At 39.3% G+C, this 23,771-nt stretch overlaps 1 protein-coding gene across 1 annotated transcript in view; it reads left to right on the forward strand.

Moving 5' to 3' along the window:
* Positions 1-22,171: 22,171 nt before the first annotated feature.
* The window catches only part of LOC131091380 (sodium channel protein type 5 subunit alpha-like), a 33,823-nt gene continuing 32,223 nt past the window's right edge, over positions 22,172-23,771 (forward strand). Inside the window, exons 1-2 of the mRNA XM_058037461.1 lie at positions 22,172-22,426; positions 23,446-23,564. Of these exons, the coding sequence (XP_057893444.1) occupies positions 22,172-22,426; positions 23,446-23,564 (374 nt within the window). The remainder of the gene's footprint in view (positions 22,427-23,445; positions 23,565-23,771) is intronic.

Raw genomic sequence — 23,771 nt, forward strand, 5'->3', positions numbered from 1 at the left:
ATCAACTTATTAAGTGGTTTTATTGATCTTCAGAGACTTTTGAAAGAGCAATAGAGATGTTTTGGCAACTCCTCAGGAAAAAAATAGCTGTTTGGGCAAATCTGTTGCAGTTATTTGCTCTGTGGTTCCATGGAGTTAAGGTATGACAGGCCAAGCTGATATTAATGACAGTCCTTACCTTAATGCAGAACTATTCTAGTTCTGGGCAGACTGAGAGCAATCAAAGTTTCCTCTCCAGTTTCCAGGGAAGTTGGGTTTGTGCAGGAGCATTCCAAAGTTAGATAGCCATGGGTTAGATTTCAGACAACAGCCACCCTACTTTGCTGCCCAAACGTTGGTAGAATTTGTCCTTAGGGACAATTTAAAGTGGTCACCAGAAAGAGCAGCTCTTTTCTAAGTTTTCCTTTATATATTCATAGCTTTCTTGAAATGAAGAGGGTAGAACTGGAGGTAGTATCTTAGTAATGCTACCAGTCTCAGCAGTCTCTGCAGAATTCATCAGCAAAGATTTCATACCCTAACTCCAATTATCTATTTTTTGTGCTTGTGGCTGAAGTAACAACACAGACATGATGAGGCAAATAAAAAGCCATCCTTGTGTTCTTCACCTGGTATATTTCTTGCTGCTGCTACCAGTGAAACCTGTAACTGCTGCAGCCAGAAATCTGTGTTTGCATGAGAAGACAGACTCTCCAACATCAGTGCACAGAAATTCCCCCAAATATTTCCAGCTGTTCCTTCCCCCAATGTCATCCTGAACAGAGAGAACAGAAAATTTCTCCCCCTGTCCATAAGACTAAGCTTCAATAAAAACAGCAACAGGATTCCACCACAGCATCTTTAGGCAATTTCCTTGCTAAACATACATGGGGCCCATCACTCATTTATCAGGCTCTGACATCCCATTCAATAAAACACTTGTGCTTATGTCCATTATGTCCATTGCACTTATCTTCAGCTTCCTCCTATGAATTGTTTTGTCTGCCAGCTCTGCACAAGACAAATCCCATGGCTGCCAGAACATCAAATAAGATGGGTAGTAGTTAATGTCCCTTCCTTTCCTAAATGGGGGGCTCAGCCCTTAACAAACAGCCAATAATACAGAACTCCAAAAATCCAGATAGGAAAGAGAGAATTAATGCACAAGACTGGGTAAAATCAGTGCAAGCTGCACTTTCTAATACACCTGGGAATCCACCAACAAGAGGGCAGTGGAGCTCACACAGGTTTTGTGATTGAAATCTTATGTTGCTGTATTTTGCTTATGTTTGTGTTGTGATTTTGCCATAAATGAGTGTTTTAGGCTGCTCAAAGAATCACTGGCAAAATCAGGTTCAATATAAAGGTGAAAGAGTGATGAAGTTCATTAGCAAGGTTCTCTCTACTATTTCTTAGGTGGTTAAAGCACACAGAGAAAAATCAGGGTAAAACCCAAAATCAATCAGTCTAAAACTAAAATCAACCTAAAAGGACCTGTGTGAAGGCTGAGGATGGAAAAGAGTAAGCCTGGGAAACATAAGGATAAAAAGGAATAAGGGAAGTGCTCCTATTGGGTCACAAGGTTCACAGTGGCTGATCCTGCCAAATTTAGCCCAGGAACTTGACCAACAGTTTAGGCCTAAAGGTTTCAACAAAATTTGAATTTAGCAGGACTTAATTGATAACCTAATTTAAACAATTTAACAAAAGATTCTATAGGATTTGCTCTAAGCACAACAGTAACTCACTTATGCACCATTCCTGGTACATTTCTGCATCAGCTCCCCCCCACACACACACAAACCTAAAGGAGTCTGTGCAAGGAGAAAATTCCCCCTCAGGTTCAGTGAAGTGCTCAGAGAATGCCTTTGCATCTTCTCAGAGGATGAAATGCTGAGCCTTGAGGAGTAGGAGTGTCAGCCCAGACCCCATCAGCAGCTTTCAGCAGTGATCCTCTGAGCACAGCAACCTTGAGAGTCCACAAGCTCCAGGGGGAGATTCTGGTCACAGCCCTCTGTGACCAGGAGAGCTCAAAGGGTCTCACTTTGGATGCTGCTTATGTCACCATCGTATTTTCTAAAAATCCCTTTGCCAGGATTTATCTCCTGGGAAGCTGAGAAGCCTCAGGGGAAAAGGAAAACAATATTATCTCATTTGCTTCTCCTGTGTTTTGTTGCTTTGGAGTGTGGTTGGAGATTGTTTATCCAACAATTGAATTTGTGAATTGTTTTAACTTAATGACCAATCACAGCCAGCTGTGTCAGGACTCTGGCAAGAGTCACAGGTTTTTCATTAGCATCTTGTTAAACCTTCTGCCTGTATCCTTTCTCCATTCTTTAGTATAGTTTAGTATAGTAACATAAAATAATAAATTAGCCTTCTAAGAACATGGAGTCAGATTCATCATTTCCTTCCTGCCAAGGGGGACCCTGAAAATGCCACACTGCTTAGAGGCTTACAAGAGTTTTGCCTTCAGTCATAATGATTTTCTGTCCTGGACAAAATTTGAGTAGGTAACTTTCTTGGAAAGTTCAACAGCAAACATGTTGTTCCACTTGGGCTGTTATCCAGGCAGGATAAATAAGTTTCCAAGGCTGTTGGTTAAAAAGCAGGAGCTCATGAGGCAGCCCAAGTTCCTGGGAGCCCAACAGAGTTCCAGGAGCTCTTCATCAAGGCTGAGCCCTAACCAGCATTCCTGAGATCTCAGTGCAGCCTGAGGGAGTGGGAGGGGAACAGATTCCAGCATATTATGTATCATTCAGCTGAATCAAAATCCCAAGTAAAATCAAATATATTGAAATAAATCAATTTGACATTAAACATCTCATGCTCTGTGCTTGGAACAGCTCAAAGAATCTGTGTGGATTATTGGACTCTGAGAACCAGGCATGGCTGTTCTTCTTTCTGAAATTATCCAGGGTCAAGAGTACAAATGAGCAAGCATTTAGAGAAAAGCCTTTCTATTTGTTAAAGACAGGACAATGGTAATAGCAAAAAATTATTATTTTAGAATCCATTTCCTCATCTCAATGCTTATAGAAACAGTGAAAACAACCATCTTCATTTAAGATTTTATATTTTGCATGTTTACCTATGTACACAGAAGCAGGTATTTTAATTGCAGTGCAATTAAATTAACTCCATAATATTTCATAGCATGCCATGAATAATATATAAGAAGTAAATTGAAATCTGTCTTCATATTTCCAGGTTTGATGATGAGAATTAATGGATTTGAATGCCACACTCAGCTGTAGTAAAGGGAAAACAATGGGCTGGGTTGGCAGAGGCTTTCATTTCCAGGTGCCACCTCAGTGCCCCACTCATCTCAGTGCCCAGTGGGCCATTCCTCATTGGAAAATCACATTTTCAAACCTGGCTTTGTGGCCACAGTGCCCATTCCTCATGGGTTAAAGCAGAGGATCTCTGTAAATGATAAGTGAGGAATAAAAACCATTTTCTCACCAATCACTTTCTGGTTTTCTGAAGGTGATTTAGAAAACCTGCTTCTCTTAATAACCAAATGTTATCCCATCCTGCTTGCAAGGCTTTTGTCCAATTCCATCTTTCTATGATGTGGAAGAGCACAGAGGAATTTACTGAGCTTATAAGGCTGGTGGCCTTTTCCTGGTGCCAGTTCTGCTAAATGCAAAGTTGAATTTTCAAGTCTTTTACCCCAATAGAGAGGAAAGGCTTTGCCTGGCCTCAGACTCCAGGCAGAAAAGTAAATCCCCAGGAATCTTGTGTAATCCCAAATACTTAGGAATCACATAATTATATACAATGTACCCCAAAAAATGAATAGAGCCCTAAAGTTGCCCAGCACTGTAAGTGAAAGATGGGAGCGTGCTTGCATGATCCCATAAATCCCAATAACTTTGAGATCTTTTGGATGTGATCAAACCCAGCTATTACGACCATATCTTTAGCCTGTGCTTGAATTTTAAACCAAAGACTATTGATGGCCCCAACATCTTACAAATAAAAGTTTTTATGTACTAAAAATGTACTAACATTGCTGTAAGGGTTCCCGTGGACCCTTTTCTCTGTGTGTGTGTGTGTGTGAACACCATCAGATTTTACTACCTAAAAAAGTAATCCCTTAATCCCTGATGCACCAGCTCTGGTATTGTGAACTGATGATTTTTTTGGAAAGGGAAAGATCCTTTATGTCAAAAGTCAACCTCAAAATCAGAGAAAAATAAACTGAATCCAGTTTCAGCAGAACTGAGTAGGCTTAGTAACTCAGCAGGATGTTTTATGAAGCTTGTAGATAGATACAAGCATTTCCTTCCATTTCCCTCTCAAATTTTTCCATCATTTTCCCTTTTTCCAACCTTAATTTCTTTATATTTTATGTGTTGCAAGAAATTGCGTGGTGAAAACCTGATGGATAAGATATGAGAATCAAACCAACCTCTACAAATCTTTTGTTGAATGTGTTTCATGTCTGGCACCCAGCAAATGCAAGTATATAAGAATAAAAATACTCATAACATAAAAGTGTGCCCACAACTACACAGCCTTTGATTTATTTGGGAAGAAAACACCCAGTTTTGGCATTTATAGGTATAAATAGGCTCGTGTGTCCATAGTATGTCATACCAGGTATTGACAACGGGAGCTTGAACTTTGTCTTCTGTAGGACAGTGAAGTTCAAACCTTGCAAGAAATATTAGGCTGACTTACACAGCTGAGACACTGATGTTATTTCAGATCATTGCTTCCTCCTGCTTTTATATTATTTTGACACAAAAACACTTGAACATTACATTTGAACATTACATATTTCATAGCAGGAGAAAATCCCTTTGACCTCGAGCTGTGTGTTCCTGTTGCCACAGACTCAAAGCTCCAGTTTCAGCTTGAAAAGCTGACAGTGAGATGAGTGATGAAACAAATTCTAGACATTTTTTTCCCATTCTGTTTGCTGAATTTGATAGACTTTTAAAGCCTGGCTTCTGAGAGGCAATTTCAGACACTTCTCTCAGCATCATCCAATTATGCATTGGCTGCAGCTCACTGCATCTATCAAAGTGTCACAGATGCTTTCATGTAGGCAATATATTGCTTTTTCAGACCCAAGAGAGGGGAAAAAATCAGGCACCCCAGCATCTTCTCCTTAAGTAGGTGTTGAGCAAATTAGCCCCATTACAATCCAGCCTGCATTAGTCCATTAAAGAGCTGGAGGAAGATTCCTTTGTGTAAATGACTGGATGGTTTCACTGTATATTTGTATTAGTCTTTTCCTGCTGTTCCTTAAAGAAAGTTCTTGATCACTGATGTTTAAAAGGTCCTAATTTCCACATAAGCAAACTTAAAAAAAAAAAAAAGACAGGAAACATTCAATATATTTTAAAAGGTAATTAATTGCTTTTTAATATCATAAATTAAAATTTGTGGCTCAAAGGACATAACAATTTGCAGATTCCCAGAGAATTATCCTTTGATTAGGGTGGCTTCTTGTAGACAAAACTCTTCTCCTTTCCCAAAACATTTGTGCTGCTGTTCCCAGATTCAATGGTAGATTATGCACAGCAGGAATTTGGGCTCTCATTTAGAGGATTTACACGTCTCACCTGGAATGGACCTGCTGAATCCAAACCAGCAGCACTGGCTGGGGCTCTTCAGCTGTTTTGAAACACTAAATTGGAAAGATTTGTAATAAACTGATGCCTTGGCCATGAATTTGGCCTCTTTTCACACTCTTGTTGCACAAGAAGCTTAAAGACAGACTGAAAATGTAAAAAAAATTGGAAAAAAAAAAAGACTTTAAAAAATACATACAGTCACTTCTGTTGTACCACAGACTACACAAGACCCAGCAAGGTCACAATTGGATGGGAAACCACAAAACCAGAGGTGGAGATGCTGAAAAAAAAAAGACCTCACAGACACATGCCATAGGTGCAGAATTACAATATCAAGATTACAAAGGAAAAAGTGAAAATTCCTGCAGAAAACTGTTGAAAAGAGCAGGCAGGGAGAAACTCCTCTGTCCCAGGTAAGGTGGAAAGAATAAAGGGTGTGGTTCCCAGTGCATCACCTGGCACACTGATCTGTTGGGGTTTGTGCAGTTTAGATCTTCCTTTACAATTGTTTTGTGCTGTAAAAGAGGACACCTCATTTTCTAGACAGTGCCTGACACTCAGGGTTTTTTTTTTCAGCTCTTCCTGTGTGATAAATAATACAGACTCTAAAAAACCACACTCTGCCTAACAGATGCTTTAGTCAATCATCTTATTATGTATTAAATAGCTCATCCACTGTACTCTGTGTTGAGGTCCTTAAAATCTGCCTTTCCTGAAGGCTGTGGTTTATTCTGACCCATCTGGACCTTAATTCCAGGGTGTGATATCTTCAAGTACCTAAAGCTGCCTCTGGTTTACCTCAGATAATGAAATTTTTGTGTTTTGCTTCTTCGTTAATTAAAAAAAAAGGATATATTGGATATAAAATAAAGAAGGATTTTCAGCATGTAAATATCCAGTGTCTGGGACAGCGAGGGAAATTTCCAGATGCACCTCATGCTCTTTGATGAAGCAATATTAAGAATATTAATATTACAACTTTATTACCTTCACTACTCTAATTCTCTTAGAATTATTCTGATAGGCCACTGAGGAGAGAGAGAAGAGCAATCCATATTTTTCCATCTGAGTAGGTGATAAGCAATTTTTCCTGATGGAAACGTGCATCGGACCATTTAGCAAGCTGGAGATTACTGTGTGTAACAGAATGATTTTAATACATACTTACAGGGAAAGCAATTTCCTGTTACTCTGTAATAACAATTATCCATACAAAAGAGTCTGAATTTTACATCATCATGATTTTTTTTTTAAATATAATTTCACCCTCTGACAAAAGGAAATGAGATTCCTTTATCCTAGGTCTTTTATTTTGACAAAAATGTCAATTAGCTACTTTATACCATTTAAGGCTTCACTATTATGTGGGTCAGAAAATGGGTTCAGCTATTCTTTCAAAGCAAAGTAGCAGTGTAATGTATGATAAAAGCTATTCTAATCCCTGTGCAGTAAACAGCCTCCATAAATCACTGGGAGCTCTCTGCAGCAGCATTCCCTCAGTTTCACACTGGGCCACAAATCCCACATATGTTAATACTCATCCCATAAACTGCAATTTATGGGGATTTCCCCTCCTGGCCAGGAGGTCTCAGTTTCTCTTGTGTTGTAAAAAAATCTCAAAATGCTGACAAGCTTCAACATGCACAGGTGAACATAACTCCTGGGATGACAGGCAGCATTTGGGAGGTGAGTTTTCGTATCATGATTTCATTAACCAAATAAAATAAACAGTAGATCTCAAAAAATGGGAATTTATTATATAAACCTCATCCTAGTGAGGGAAAAAAGCACAGGGTTCTTTATCTTACCTGTGTAAAACTGTGTCAGTTAAGCAGTTCTAAATCTACCCTAAATTTTATACTGAAATATTACTTGTATTGAATTTGAAAAATAATTCATTCCAGTCTGTTCTGGTTGGCATTGGATATTACAATGCTTTCAATTCAAAAGTTATAATTTATTATTTTAGTTAGAGGGATACTGAATGTGAAAGCTTCCTTTTGATTAAAGACTCTGTAATTCTACATTGCATATCCCAAACAGCCAACAGTGAAGGAAAAACATCACAACACTTTATATTTTTCCTTTTCTAGATGAAGAATTCAGATCTGTTTTTACAAACTAGACATTACACTTCCTATTTGGTTTTCATCTCCTTTCTCACACACCATGCAGTTGAAATGGCTCTGATTGATGAAACCTTATGCCATGAAAAATGAGGATCAGTTCCCAAACAAAACCCCACACTGTATCCTTGAAAGAAGGGGACTGTGAAATGTAAAAGGATTTTCCAGATGAGATTTCCAAATCATATCTAACTTCTCAGGAAAAGCCAGAAATTAATCTTTACCAAATCTGGTGATGTTGTGAGAGTTCAGAAATATATTTAATATATTTCACTCATGAAACTTATCCTCTTTCTCCCAATTAAAGCTGCCACTGTATTCACTATTGTGTTTCTGTTACTATAGTGATGAAATCTATGTAGGAACCTGGAGAGACACTGATTTCATATATATTTTTTCACAATCTACCTTCCATTCCTGACTTCCTAAATGGCCATAAAGTAGCATCATTTATCATAACAGATAAGTGTGTACACACATATCAATTACAGCATCATCAGGAATCACACATAAGTTGGTTGTTATTTTTAAAAGAACCAAGAAATGAAATTATTTTGTATTGGTTTTAAGTAACTATTCCCTACCTCAAAGTTATTGATAAGCTGTGAAGGGTAAAACTGAAAGGCAATTTGACTCTCACTTGAAGCTGAGCAGCTTTAATTTTAGATTAAACTGCTTTATACCTAATGAATATTCTTTTCTAATAGCAAACACACATCACATGAATGTTTCACTTGTATTTAAGTATTAATTTTTCTTAAGTTCAAATATCCATTTCTATCAGATATTTGCCCTCTTCCATTAAGCCATTTCTGTATCATTTGTGAATGCAGATATCTCTCAGCCCTTTAAATACCTCTCCATATTTTCCCCTCTAAACACCTTAATTTTTAATACTATTTCCATATTTATTCTTCACAAATGGGGAATGCATTTTGGTTTTCTTCTTCATTTAGCAAGGTTTAGATTTTGTGATGGCAGCATTCACATTTCTACTTTTTAAAGTTTCTTTCAGCTTGAGGTTTATTTCCCTCCACCTGCTCTCTGGACTTGAATTTGCTGGAGGTGGAGATTCTTCACTTTTCCTATTAATGGGGTAGGGGGGACTCAAACAGATTTGCCCTTAGTCCAGTGGGGAAAAATAAGGATTTAATTTTGGAGAGGGAAGAAAAAGTCAATGCCAAAGGTTCCTCACCCTTCTCTGTCCAGCAGGGATTGTCTTTTTTCTCCCCACACATCTAAGAGGAGGTGGGACACATCTAAATTCCAGTTTATTCCCAAGGCAGATTTCATCAGCACAGGCAGGAGAGCTCAGGACGCTGCTTCTTTCACCTTCAACTAAATTCTAAATTTTTTTCAGCTCCTGCAATTCAACAACTCTGCATTTTTCATGCATTTGCTGCCTTTTGCAGGGAGCTGTGACCCAAAGCTACTTTGCTTCACAGAGCACACGAAACACCTGATTTTCCAAGCAGCCACTGGGATGAACCAGGCTGGCTGCCAAAGAGGATTTAGTGACCTCCTCACCACGAGATTGGATAGCTCAGTGCACACAAGGATGTGCCTGGAAAGGAACCTGCAAAAGAAAAGTTCAGTTCAGAAACACCCTGGGATGGTTTTAATTTCTGAGAGTTAATCTTTCATTCAGTCTGGGCCATCTCCAGGTGAGCACAAGGACCTGGGGGAGCCGGAGATAAACACAAGATGCCTTCCTGCTTTCTTCACCCATGGGTGACAATAATTATTTATTGTCTCTTGAAAGTGCAGGGTCTATTTCCTCTCAAGTACAGGAGATTGACTCATAGGAAGAAGTGTGGTATTTTTGGGGTCCCTAGACAGAGGAGGAATTGAGAATCTGACTCCATGTTCTTAGAAGGCTATTATATTATATTATATTATATTATATTATATTATAGTATAGTATCGTGTCGTATCGTATCGTATCGTATCAGTATATTATAATTATGCTATCCTAAACTACACCAAAGAATAAAGGATACTTACTGAAGGTTTAACAAGATACTAATGAAAAACCTGTGACTCTCTCCACAGTCCGAACACAGCTGGCTGTGATTGGTCATTAAGTTAAAACAACTCACATGTTGGATAAACAATCTCCAACCACATTCCAAAGCAGCAAAACACAGGAGAAGCAAATGAGATAATATTGTTTTCCTTTTTCTCTGAGGCTTCTCAGCTTCCCAGGAGAAGAAATCCTGGCAAAGGGATTTTTCCAGAAAATATGACAGTGACAGAGGAGGCCAAGTCCAGCTGCTGCTTCAGGTCTGCTATTAATCTCTAACTTTGGATGAAATGTAAGGAACTTCAGGTGAAATCTCTAAAGTTATGTTAAATGTAATTTGAAGTTAGTACTGGAGATGGATAGGAAAGCTGTGTGTGTAACTGTGCTAGAGACCCTTCATGGTGTCATTCTCAAGAGGGTTTAGGAGCTTAAGTCACATCGATTGCAATGCCATTCTCACTGAAAATCCAATTTGGCCTCTATGTATTTCTTTGGGCGGCATAAATATATTTTAAAATCTACTCTTATTATTTGTCTGTTCTTTTCCTATGAATGGAAGATGCAGATATTTGTACAAAGGAGGTGAACTTTACACACCTTCATTGATACCTAAGCTTCAAACAGCTCACGCTTCATAAAATTAATGTCAGATGGTTTAAAAGCTATATTGGAGCTATGACAGACAGCTTGGAGGGAACAAGAGATTACATGAATTTAATTTGTTCTGTACCTGATATCCCACTTTGAAGTGGGATAGTGGTGACAATTCAGAAGTCAGGAGGATTAATAAGTGTTTTATCTCTTTAACCTGCCATGAAATTTCCTAATTTCATTTGTGGAAGGTCTTCCTCACCATCTCACACGTGCATCTTCCAAAGAAATCAAACTTTCTGTGCAGTGGCCTGCCCAAAGCCTCCAAGACAGAGTTGAACTTTCTACAACAACACACATTAAATTTAGAGCCTAATGAATCAAAGCTCTGCACAAAAGACACCAATTTTCCACAGCACATCAATGGTGGAGATCTGGTGTTCTACCATGAGTTCTTTCCTCCATTCCTCACAGCCCTGCGTGTTTTGAAAGAAGGTAACTTTAAAGATTTGGCTACAAACTGAAATTCAACAGAAGAAAACCAGAATTTTTCTCAGGATATTTCAGGACCACTTCTTCCCTTGAAAGTTTCTCTTCTACCTCAACTTCTACTTCAAAGCTGCCAAGGATTAAATAAGAAAGAATTAACAAATTATTTTATTGATCCTGAGAGTATTTGTTATAGGGAAGGATCCAGCACCATGATCTTTGTCAGAACTATGCTCACATTTTTAATGCATTCTCTTGCTGGAGAGCACCATCACAAATTCCACCCAGAGGTCAGTTGGCTTTCCTTGGATTCACCTCATTTTAACCAGTGCTGACATCCTGAAAGTGAAGTAGTATCTGTAGTGACTGTATCATTTTTAGCTTCTCTCTTTAGTGTCTAATAATTAATCTATTGTATTTGCAAGGATCCTTGTGGCAGGGAGGAATGATGAACCTGACTCCATGTTCTCAGATTGCTAATTTATTATTTTATGATACTATATTATATTAAAGAATACTACACTAAAGAATACAGAAAGGATATTTACAGAGGCTAAAAAGATAATAATGAAAACTCGTGACTCTTTCCAGAGTCCTGACACAGCTTGGCCCTGACTGTCCAATAAGTGAAAACAACTCACAGCAGAATCCAATGAAACAATCACCTGTGGGTAAACAATCTCCAAACACATTCCACATGTGAGCACAACGCAGGAGAAGCAAATGAGATAAGAATTGTTTTCCTTTTTTTCAGAGGCTTTTCAGCTTTCCAGGAGAAAAATCCTGGGCGAAGGGATTTTTCCAGAGAATGTGAATGCCACATTAATCCTTTCCTTGTGCAGCCAATGCTTATTGCAGAGACAACATCTTCTTTCTGTCTTAAAAGTTCACCAGCCAGTGTAATTCAGAAATACTGATCCTTTGGACCAGACTAATCATGGTATCACACCCTCTGTCCCTAAGCAAACCACATGGAGAAACAAGAGAAACTCTGGTTCCTCTGCAGGAGAGGGAGGACCCTCTAAAATTGCTGGAGTTCCTCCTTAGAGATGTGGGCTCTTGCTTTCCCTCCCTGTTTTTGAAGGATAAGACAAATTAGTTTTATGGGCAGAAGTGTACTATGCTGTTAAGTTCAGGACCAGGGAATGAGCCCCATCCCATTTTTCTAGCAGAGCAAGAACAGCCATGAAGACAAAGATCTCTCCCATCCTATCCAAGAGGGGCTTCAGCCAGGGAGGAGTTGCAGGTCTCAGGAGTGAGTGAATTTTCCCAGGATCCTGACCTACTTCTTGTTAATATCACCATTTGGATAAAATTATTATGAATCCCAGAATCATAGACTGGTTTGGGTTGGAAGGGACCTTAGAGATCACTCGATTCCAAGCCCTTGCCATGGGCAGGGACACATTCTCGTATCCTAGGTTGCTCTGAGCCCCATCCAGCTGGCCTGGAACACTTCCAGGGATGGGGCAGCCACAGCTGCTCTGGATAATCTGTTCCAGTTCCTTATCACCCTCACAGTAAAGAATTTCATCCTAATATCTCACCTAAGCCTGCCTTTTCTCAGTGTGAAGCCATTTCCCCTTGTCCCATCTCTCCATGCCCTTGTCCCATGTCCCTCTCCTGCTTTCTTTAGGCACTGGGAGAGGCTATAAATCTCCCTGGATTTTTCTTTTCTCCAGACTGAGCAACCCCAGAATAACCATATATACCCTGAACAGCCCATATATATGAATCTTACATATACACTGACATTTTGTTTATATATGTGTAAATGTTCATGCACACACATACAGAGAAAGGTAACAGCCACCATATCTCCAGTCTTACACTCAGCTTCACTCATAGCTTTTTACTTCACTTTATGAACTAAAGGGCATAAATTCACTCTGTGAACCCAGGGCAATGGGAAAATTTCTCTGTTTGCCCTGGGGTGCCCTGACCCCCAGCACTGACTTTGACCCTCATTCATGGAGAAAGTTTCCCAGACTTCAAGATAGACCAGAATCCACAAAAGTGTGCAATAGATTATAGAGAGCAGTGTAGGTGTGTCACTTGGTGAGAAATTGAGGTTTTGGGGTTTTTAGTGTGTTGTGGATTGGAAGCAAGATGGAGGGCACAGGGTGTCATCCTGGGTTTCTTCTTCATGCTTCTTCTTCCTTCTTCTCCATGGGTTTGGGTGGCATTTTGTAACTGGGCAGAAAAGTCCCCATTGGGGGCTAGGTGGGATCAGTTATTGGGTTAAAAGGGAAAATAATCCAGGTGTCAGTTCTTAATTGGATAATTTAGTCTTAAAAGACCTTGGAACAAGAGATTGTTGGCCATTTTGTGCCTTCTAATGAAAAGCTGCTGGACTCTCAGTAGTGAGACTGTTTTACTGATAAGAAATAATAAACACCTGAGTCTGAACATGAACTAACATCTCAAGTGCCCTAAATTCAAGCCCAGAAAAACTGACAAACGGTACCCCCTCAACTTTATAGATCCACCCTTGTATTTTTTGCACTGTACCAAAGCACAGAACTGAAACTGAGATAATCAAAGAAAATACAAAGGCCAACACCTTTTACAGACAGTCTGTAGGAGTGCAGAAATCCCCCACTGTGGGGTTGACAAACACATTTTCCTCCCTGTTTCCCACCCCCCTTTTTTCCATCCTCCCTCCCTGATTTTCTGCGAAAGCCTCTCAGAAACCCGGGGATGAAAGAGGATCGCGGAGAAATGCTCGGCTTGGAGCCTCCCCAGCTGAGCCTCTCCCAGGAGATCCCGTGCAATCACTTCAGCTCCTTCCATGGCTCTCACGGACGCCTCCCTCAACACCCCCATGTACAAATAGAGCAGTTCCTGGAGGAGCAGCATCTCCAGAGTGCTGAGGGATTGCTGCAAGGGCACACAGGGATGCTAAAGGCAGTGGGGAGGTTTTCCCGACTATTTCTGGGGATTCAGCTGGGCTGAGATCATGCTCCTCTTGCACAGAAAGAAGTGACTCCTTGAACCTTCACTTAGAGGGATGGAAAATAATGTAAGTCCTGTGGTTTACTGCACTTTCTCTTCTTAGGGAAAAAAAATAAAAAAGGTGGTTTGTGGTAGACTCTTCTATAGGATTCACTTTTTATTTGCCTAAAAATCATTAAAAAACCTGAACAGCAAATTTTTTCTTCCTGAGTGGCATGAAAAAAAAAAAGTGGAACTGGGGAGGAGTGGATATTTATTTATTCCTTTGCACAGGAATTTCCCCTGTGTATTTGACTTGTTATTTGGCTGAATTAAGTTAACTAGATCAAAAATAGAATCCTAGAAAGGTGAATAGGCATATGAGGAAGTTTTTTTTCTGAGCATGAAAATTGCAGATATATATATATATATATATATATATATATATAGATATAGATATAGATATAGATATATAGATATAGATATAGATATATAATCTACAAACTTCAGATTTTCTAGTTATAATATTTATTTCAAAGCAAAGACAGAAAAATTTCAATAACCTTAAGCTTTGTAACATTGCTCTCTCTTACATAGGTTTATGCATAGTAATATTGTTCTCATACAGACTCACATTTGGTTTTTGAGACTTAAGAATGAGAAACTTATTTTAAGACTTTTTGAGACTTATTTTAAATTTATTTGTGTGTGTGTACGAATAAGGCAGAATTGCATCTGTTTTATTTGTGGAATATGCTGTACTGTGCCTGGTGGATGCTTTTATCATGATAAACTTAGGGGAAAAATAAACCAATAAGTGAGATCTGGGAAAACGAGATGCTCTGGAGGTTCCTCCTGTGGTACAGGTGCTACTCCTTTTCCACGTCTCAAAGGTTTTAAATTTTTTTTGTTGTATTACATTTTGGGTTTCTTTGTAACTATTTGGCTTGATCTGAAATTATTTTTCATATCTACAAAAAAAAAAGTTTTTTGAAATTTGAGGTTTCAAATTTTGAAAAGGGAAAATAGTTAATTTAATAAAGAAAAGTGAGGAATCTAATGACATTATGCATGCCCTTATTAAGTGACACTATTAAATGGCATAACCTAATGCAAATGGTTTGTTCAGAAGTAACTTCTGATTAGATACATTTTAATATACTTAGAAAACTGTCAGACAAAAGACCATGTAATTTGAATGTTTAATTAAATTATGGAACTACTAAACCTTTGGCAATCCAAGTTAAAATTGAGATTGTGGATTCAAAATAATTTTTTTTCAAAACTTAAAAGCATTTTTCACTGTGTTTTAGTGACAGAGGAGGGGTGTTCTTTCATGGACCAGTTAAATTTTGTAGTGGTCTTGGGAGCAATATTTCTCTTGCATTTTGTCTTGAGACTTTTCCTCCATATATTTAGCTGCTGAGAGACTTTTTTGTACACAATGTACACAATTTAAGGAATCTTCAAAATGACAAAATGGCAAGACTGTGATACTTTTGGTGCATTTACTCCTTTCTGTTAATGGCAACACTCCAGAATCCAAACCATGACTATCTACAGCTTTTGCCTGTTGTAATAAAGTCATGTTAATATGAGTTATAAATTTATAGAACCATTAATCACATTAATCACTTTTGAAACACTGCTTACATGCGGAAAGACAAAAAAATCTGACTTAGTGTGACCTGTAAAAACCTAAATCTCAAATGCAGAAAAACTTCAGTTAACAACTGCAATTCTTACATGGATGTCCTTAAGCTCTTGGATGTTAGAGGCAGTGAGAGCATAGCTCTGATTCCTTAGTGGTGAAGACAACTCAGATTCCCCACTTGTTTCAAAGACTGAGTATCCATAAAATCTGCAGCTGGTTCAGTACAGCACTGTAGAAAATACATGGTTAAAAATCACAGCTTGTCCCCCTCCTGGCAGCCCAGTGTAACCTGCAGCACATTCACCTTCCCTCCACTGTCCTCCTTGGGCAGGACCCTTTCAAGCTGAGTGAAATGAATGAATTTCCCTTTCTCCTTCTCCTCCTCCTCCTCTTGCCCACTGCAGAGTGAAGAAAGTGAGTGATTCACACTGTCTGGTAACACTTCTTAAATTCCCCCCTCCCCCAGGCCTGCTGATGTTTCTTGGTATTGCACTTGTAAATCAAGATATTTTCCATTTCATATTCAAGTTAGGAGAGGGCTGGGTCCTGTCCTGTGTCTTCTCTTTGTTCTGTAAACCTCACACCTGAAGTTTATTTCCCTGCCATCTGATCAGCACCTGACAATTTCCTTGATAACAGCAGAGGAAAGGGAGAATCTCAATTAATTCCAAAAAGAGATTATCTCAATTCTTTGTGCAGTTGCCATTATATAAAGCCACAGTTTAGAGGATCACTGGATTCAGACACTATCACACTTTAACCACAAATACATGCAATTTTATGAGTTAACTTTCCTGTAAAACAGCTCCAACCATAGTCCTGAGCTGTGGGGGTTCCTTGGGGTCTTCACTCCCTGGGCTCCTCAGAGATTGGAGACATAATTCCAAAATCCTGTTGGCTCATGGAGTTTCCAACCAATCTTTCCTTGTCTTCGGGTTACACCACTCTCCTTAGGGGCAGGGATGGGCAGGGAATGCCCGGATGATGATGACTCAGTGCAAACCACACTGCCACATTTGCTGTTGGCTTTTTACAACCTTGTTCTGGCCACTTTTGGAGGCTTTTGTGCCTCTTGATGACCAACAGGTTGATTCCATGCTTTGTCTATTTCCTTGGGGACACCAAAGCTACCAGTTAAAGTTTATGGGCTGATGGTAATGGCCAGGTGGTTACACCTAACTCACCCTAACTCCAGCAGCAATGGGCTCACCCCTGGTCATGAGCAGCTTTTGAGCTCTTTTCTCCCAGGTTCACTCCTGTGCTGCCACAGAGTTCCTGTGCCTCCTCAGTGCTTGCAACTGGCCATTTGACAACTTGTCAATTGACTGCTCAAGCACTTACAGAAAGTGATCTCTGCACAGATCTAAATTATTTATGATGGCAAAGTAGCTGAAAATTAGTGCCCCCTTACCAGGCAAAAAGAAAATGTGACTTAACGCTTCACTAATTGCTAAGAAGGCTCGTGCTGGAAGTAGTCATTAACGAGACAATTCAGTATTAGGCAATCATGGAATTTTTATGTGTTCACAGTCTGCTGGTGACTAATGATGTTTGCCCAGTCCCCCCACTGACTGTAGAATCACCAAGCTTTGGAAGTTTAGCAGGTGTTCATTAGTAGGGGCAGTGAGAAGAGTGGGTGTAATGGGTGCAAAGAGTTGAATTTATCTCGTCTCACTTGAGACATCTCAGGTCATCAATTGTAGTCAGCTGGTGTCAGGATCTTTAGCTGGTCAGAGTGACCCCGAGAAGAGTTTGAAAGTCTCTTTTCCCAGCCTGGCAGTTGAAGAAGGAGTCAGAGCTCTTCAGTTCTCAGTCTCAATGCTGTTTATCTTATCTCGCATCTTATCTATAAAATTCTTTCTCCTGTCCAGCCGAGGTCCACTCAGCAAGACAGACAGAGGCACTCTGCCTGCCCCTGGGGCAGTGTTGTCTTTTTATCCTAAAAACTACATGTACAATATTTACAGTTACTTTCCAATACCTATCACCTATGTTAGACAGTGAGCTTCTACTCTAAACCAATCTAAAAGTGCCACCATCACAGCAAAAGATGGAGGCCAAGAAGAAGAAGGAGAAAGGCTGGACACGTCCAGATCCCTCCATCTTGCCCCCTAAACTCCCATACCAAAACCCCAAAATCTACTTTTGTCACTCCATGATAACTTCACTATTATTCTGGCTAAATTGTTGTGGCTTGCTGGTCTTCATCTAAGGTTGGTAATTTGCTCCATGGGTCATAATCAAACCCACAGGTGTTCTGGGCTCTGTGCCAGGGTCTCTGAGCCCCCTGGCAGGGGTCTTGGCCATTCTGGACAGCCAGGATGTAATGGGTTCCCACAAACTGGCACTTCTTTCCTGAAGTAAATGTGAAAAGAGGTCTCAGCAGGCAATGTGAGAGCTCATGGAGGTGTAGCTGTGTAACTCCAAGGTGTCTGCACTGAGGTGAAATGAATCCCACCTAGTGGGGCTTTCTGGATGGATGCTAACTGGCTTTATCAGGTGAATTATTTTGTGAAGCTCCACACTGTTTGCTACCTTCATTCCCCAGCCCAGCACAGTAAATCTCAGTATAAAGAGTGGGGATTTGTCTCACACTAGTGAGAAAAATTAGTTGCATTGTTTTTGGCACTCTCCATGTGTCTGTGTTAATCTCTGTGTTTACTCATCATTAGCGGCTCTGAATTCACAATTTTGCTGATTTCAAGGAGTGTGTAGGGTCTGCCTCCCTTGGCAATCTCAGTGGAGCTGCACAGGATGGTGGAAATCAGACTTGGGAGAAGTTCCTTGTAGGCCGCAATGGAGGAGCAACTAAATGGGCTGAAGAAGGGGCAATGTGTGCTCTCCTTATAGAGAGGCATTTTGGGGGCTGCCTTTTACCTTTCAAATAAAAGACAGACTGAGAGAGCTGAGGCTGTTCAGCCTGGAGAACAGAAGGCTCCAGGGAGACCTTAGAGCTCCTTCTGGTGCCTAAAGGGGCTCCAGGAGAGCTGGAGAGGGAATGGAGACAAGAGAATGGAGTGACAGGACAACGGATTTAAACTGACAGAGATCTAAACTGGATACTAGGGGGAAATTCTTTCCTGTGAGGGTGGTGAGGCCCTGGCACAGGTGCCCAGGGAAGCTGTGGCTGCTCCATCCCTGGGAGTGCCCAAGGCCAGGCTGGACAGGGCTTGGAGCAACCTGGGATAGTGGAACATGTCCCAGCCCATGGCAGGGGACTGGACCTGGATGATCTTAAGGATCCCTTCCAACCCAAACCATCCAACTATTCTATGAATGCAATATTTTCTTTCTTTTTTATCATGACAGTTTTGTATAGTGGGAAGAGGCATAAATTGAAACAAGGGGGATCCAAATGGGTTGAGAGAGTCAAGTATTGGAACAGGTAGGTCACTCAAAGAGGTTGTGTCAACTCTGTTCCTGGAGATTTGTCTGGATAAAGCCCTGACCTCGTGATTTACCCATTTTGAGGAACCTCCTAAGTTCCCTTTCAACCCAAATTATTCTCTGATTAAAAAGTTACACGTGTTAAGATGCAAGTATTATTTTAATATGTTAAATATCTTAAGAGCCATTAAGAAAATAGCAGTTTGGTTTGATTAAATCATCTGCCTAAAAACATAGAAATGTTTTTGGGGAAACAGTAGAACAGTTCTACAGAAACTTTGATCTGCTATTACTTACTTTTTTATTTATTTAGTTCTAGAAAAATTTGACTTCTCTGGAAATTCAGGCATAGAAAGATGCAACACAGCCCAAGTGAAGCATAGTAACAATCTGCCAAGTTAAAAAACCAAACAAATGAAAAGAAATAGGTAATCCTGGCCATTCTGATCATACTAATTATTTTACTCATGCTGAACACAGCAACAGTCAACATTTTTCACCTCTTTTTATAACAGATGACAAAGCCATAAAAGCAAATAATTGAGAACAAGTTTATTTATTAACTGGGATTGAATTGGAGTGATCGTTATCACAATTCAAGGAGAGACAAAATTTTTGACAATAACCTTCTTTCCCAGTCTATTCACAAAGAGTATTCCTAAAGAGGAAAACAAATTTGAAAGAAGACATCCTTACTTACTTTGGAAATATATCCAGCTACACATTTTGGTATTTGAGCAATAATTCATAGAAAGTATATTTGACAGCTGATAGAAAAAAATCATAAAAGATTTTTTGTTTGTTTGTTTCCTTGTGGTTTTTAATTTAAATAATTATTCTTTGGTCATGGTGATTTCATTATTGGTGTTTGGTCTTCAGGAATTCCAAGAATAGGAAAAATATTAATTTTCAAGAGATATTAAATATCTCTTGAAAATTATCACATTTTGTAAGGTATTTCGAGTCTTGAGAAAAGGCCAAAATGGTACTTTGTTTATTCTGTGACATGAAGGGGAAAAATGGTTTTGAATTTACATTTTTTTCTACTTTAGGTCAATTTGCTCCATTGATACCTGCTCACATAAAAACTGAATACATCTCAACTATCTTTTATGTGCCACCCTCCCTGAGATTATGAGTAACAGAAATGATTTTCAGGATATTTTAAAGATGCTCGGATGAATCAGGGACATTTTGTCCCCAGTTACTCAATTTCTAACAATTGTTATATTTTATTCAGCAGTAGGCTGATTTGCTCAGAGTTGCCCATGGATGAAAAGTGCAGTTTTAGCCTTTTCCTGCATGGCTTGCAGCTGTTCTCATGGAAATTCTGCTGCTGACATGTGAGACAACAAGCTCAAGGCTTGATTTCTTTCCCCTAATGTTTGAAAAATTAATTTTTCCATAATTGTTTGAAGCAATTTACAAAACCACCAGGAAAGATCTCCCTGCCTGCTCTCCAGCTCTGTGTGCCCTCCTGCTTCCTTCCAATTCCCCATCCTTGGCTTTAGCCAGCAACCCTCTTTTCCTAGAATCTCCTCTGCCCTGGAATAGTCTTGAGGGAAAATAATCAAAGTTTATTTTCTGGAAGGTTACAAGATGGTTTCTTGGAAGGGAAGACATAAAACCGCAATGAAATCTGCAACAAACACAGAATTTTAGTGGCGAACTTTTGAGATCAGGTAAACTTTTATGGAAGTGGAGGGATGGGTATGTTTGGAAAATTTGGCATGAAGCCTAGTAAAGTAATTACTGTATTCCCTCTGTGCATTGCACAGAAATTGCGTCTTTTCATGCATCATTCACAGCTCCCATTACTGATACCACAGCGTCTGAATTACTGTGAGCATCAACAAAACAAACACCACTTTGTCCAGATGAAGCTTGAAATCTTGTGAGTGGGTGTTGTAGTTTTTGGTTTTGCTTTAATAGTACACACAGCTTCCAGACTATTAACCTGATATTGAAAAGTATGGAATAATGAGTACTCCTGCCTGACTGTCCTATTTCTCTTCCAGAAATGATGTTAATTTGTGCTGGGAGCAAGGGTTACTTCTCGTATTCATAATTTCATGTGCTGCTTTAATGGGAGAGGCAGGCAGACTGCAAAGATGGAGCAATTTCACTGCAGTTAGTTTGGCACTGGCCTCCAGCTGTTGTTCTCACAGCAATGGTCTCCTACAGCTCAGCAATGTGAGGTCAGCTGAAATCATGCTGTATCTGGGGAGAAATTAAAAGACATTGCCTGACAGGGGAAGGTACGGGCAGTCAGCAAATACAGAAAAATTATTTACAAAGTAAAACAAAGCCTCTTGGTTCAGGCTGTGCTCTCCTGGGGTGTTCCATGTATGTCTGGAAAGGACAGGTGGAAGAACAGGTTGTCTGGTAGGAGGACTTAAATTTCAAGATCAAGCTGCCACTGCTGTTGTGGAGTGAAATTTGAAGCACACTTGAAAGGCTGGTGGCAGCTTCTGAATGAAAAATCCTGGCTGTGTGCCTCTAAGGTGATCTTCTGTGCCTGCTCAGCACAGGGAGAGCCCTCAGCCAGGTGGGATCATTGCACAGGGGGCAGGTGGGGCTGCACTGGCTCAGGAGCTCCCTGACCCTTCACTGAATTAACAATATCCTCCCAGAGGTCATAATCAAAGAAAATATTTTGGAGAAATCTCCTTGCAGAGCATGCACTCAGGTTGTGTTTAGTGGATGGATTCTATCCAAAACCTGGCCAGATTTCCTAATCAAAAATGCAAAGTGTTTTTCTCTAGCCTATTCTCAATATTTTTGTTCTGAGAGGAAGGCATAAAATATAAACTTTGTCAGATCAAGCATTTCTGTGCTCCGTGCTCTGTGGGTCTCAAATTAAATCCCCTTGGATGCTGCTCGTTCCTGTGTTGGCTCCACCAGGATGGACTTCCATCTGAGTATTCCCATCTGCACTAGTTAATTTAATACTTGATCCTCCTGTTGCTGACAACTTCCACACATTTGATGTTGCAGTTGGATGGGTTTTACTGTCCCATTTCAAAATATTGGGCTGAACCAGAGTAGGGTTTTGTTTTTTTTGTCCTGAGCAGCTGAAGAGCATTTAGGATTATGTGTATCTTATATGAGGTCCTCCAAATATACTCTCAAGTTTATAGAGCTTTGCTCACATCCTATCTGTGCAAATAATTAAAAAAAATACTGAGCAGACATCTCACTGAAAAAGGTATTTATCATATATTTTCTTCTTTTCCTTTGTAGAACCTGGTGGCTTAGAAAGTTGATTTTCTTTACTATGCATGGGCAAATAGTTGTTTAATTTCCATAACTTGCCTGTTTTGGAGTTCTTTGACTTCCTTTTTACCTGTTTCTACCTATTTGGACAGAATTAGTGACAGGAAGAGGAGCATGAAAAATGGCTGAATTCTTGGGGCCTGGTACCAACAACTTCCGCAGGTTCACTCAGGAATCCTTGGCAGCCATCAAAAAGAGAATTGCTGCCAAAAAGAAATGTCCAAAAAGTACCACAGAGCAGAAACCTGAGGAGAAGGATCGTCCTCAGCTTGACCTCAAAGCTTTCCAGAAGTTGCCAGCTCTCTATGGAAATCCTCCTCCAGAGCTCATTGGGGAACCACTGGAGGATGTCGACCCGTACTACAAAGATCATAAGGTTAGAGCCAACCAAGACCCTTGGATTTTATTTTTAATTAATTAAATTTAATTTATTGCGTTGCCAAAAGTTTCTGTGGAAAATCTGTCAAGGAGTTCTGCCTACATCGCTTTATACAAATTCTCATCCCATCCTAGGTTAAACAACGCATGCAGTTGGCACAGCTGAGTGATGTGCTGTAATCTTTTTTAAAAAAAGCTGAACTTTAAATTTTTTGAATGAAGTAATATGAAATCAATTAAGTTTTGAATCAGAATAGAAGCAGAAAAAATAAACTGGATGAAGGAAAAAAAGGGGGTTTGGAAAGAAATTATAATAATTAGGAGTTCTAGTAATTTTGTGCATACTTTTGTACATGATTTTGTAAATTTTCATAAGTTCCATAGTTTTGAACAATGTATTTCACTCCATCTCAATACTTTTGTTCCACTTACACATACAATAAATGATACTTAAGCATAAAGATTATTTTAAAACAATTGCTGATGAATTCTTATGACCTCCTGACTCAAGCTCCATATTCCAGTTGTGACATACTGAAGAATATGATTTTCAATAACAAACAGAGAAATGGAAACTAATCGATTGGGAATTACGCTGTTTGCTTGAGAGGATGTTAAACACTGAACTAATTTCTACAGTCCAGGAGCTAAAGGATCACTGTCACTGAAAATAATGAAAAAGGCTGCAGTTCTTCATTGCACCTCTTGTATATCTTGACTCAATGAGGGTTTTGTTCTATTTTAAGAGAATAATCATTAGCAAGATTAGTTTTGTGCACAGCTCTTTGCAAATCACAAGGCTGAAAAAAGAAATTTATGCTAAGGAATAATTTGCAGCCTGAGAGCTGAAGTTTCTAATGAAAGGATAGCAAATGTATTCAGCCTTTCCAGTTAAAGTGAAATTCAGGATAAAGTGAAATTCAAGCTCTTGCTCATGACTGACACAACAGGATATAGCACAAATATAAGTTTTGTGTTCAACTTCCTGACAAATTCTTGTTTCTTTATTTTTAAAAGGTTTTCATAGTGCTAAACAAGCAGAAAATAATCTACAGATTTACTGCTACACGTGCCCTGTGGATCTTCAGTCCCTTCCACCCAATACGAAGAAGAGCAATTAAAATTTTAGTACATTCATATCCTTTTATTGGCTTTATTCACTCTTTTTGATTATAAAACCCTACATAATCCTGTGGTTTTGTATTTTACAGCATTGAGTTAATCTGGTCTTTTCCTCACTACAGGTAGATTCTAATTATGAATCACCTTAGATAATATTAGGTGATTATTATTAGCTATTATTAGGTGATTTTGGTACTTTTGTTATACACAGAAATAAGTTT

The sequence above is a fragment of the Melospiza georgiana genome, chromosome 1 (assembly GCF_028018845.1).
Source record: "Melospiza georgiana isolate bMelGeo1 chromosome 1, bMelGeo1.pri, whole genome shotgun sequence".
NCBI classification, from domain to species: domain Eukaryota; kingdom Metazoa; phylum Chordata; class Aves; order Passeriformes; family Passerellidae; genus Melospiza; species Melospiza georgiana.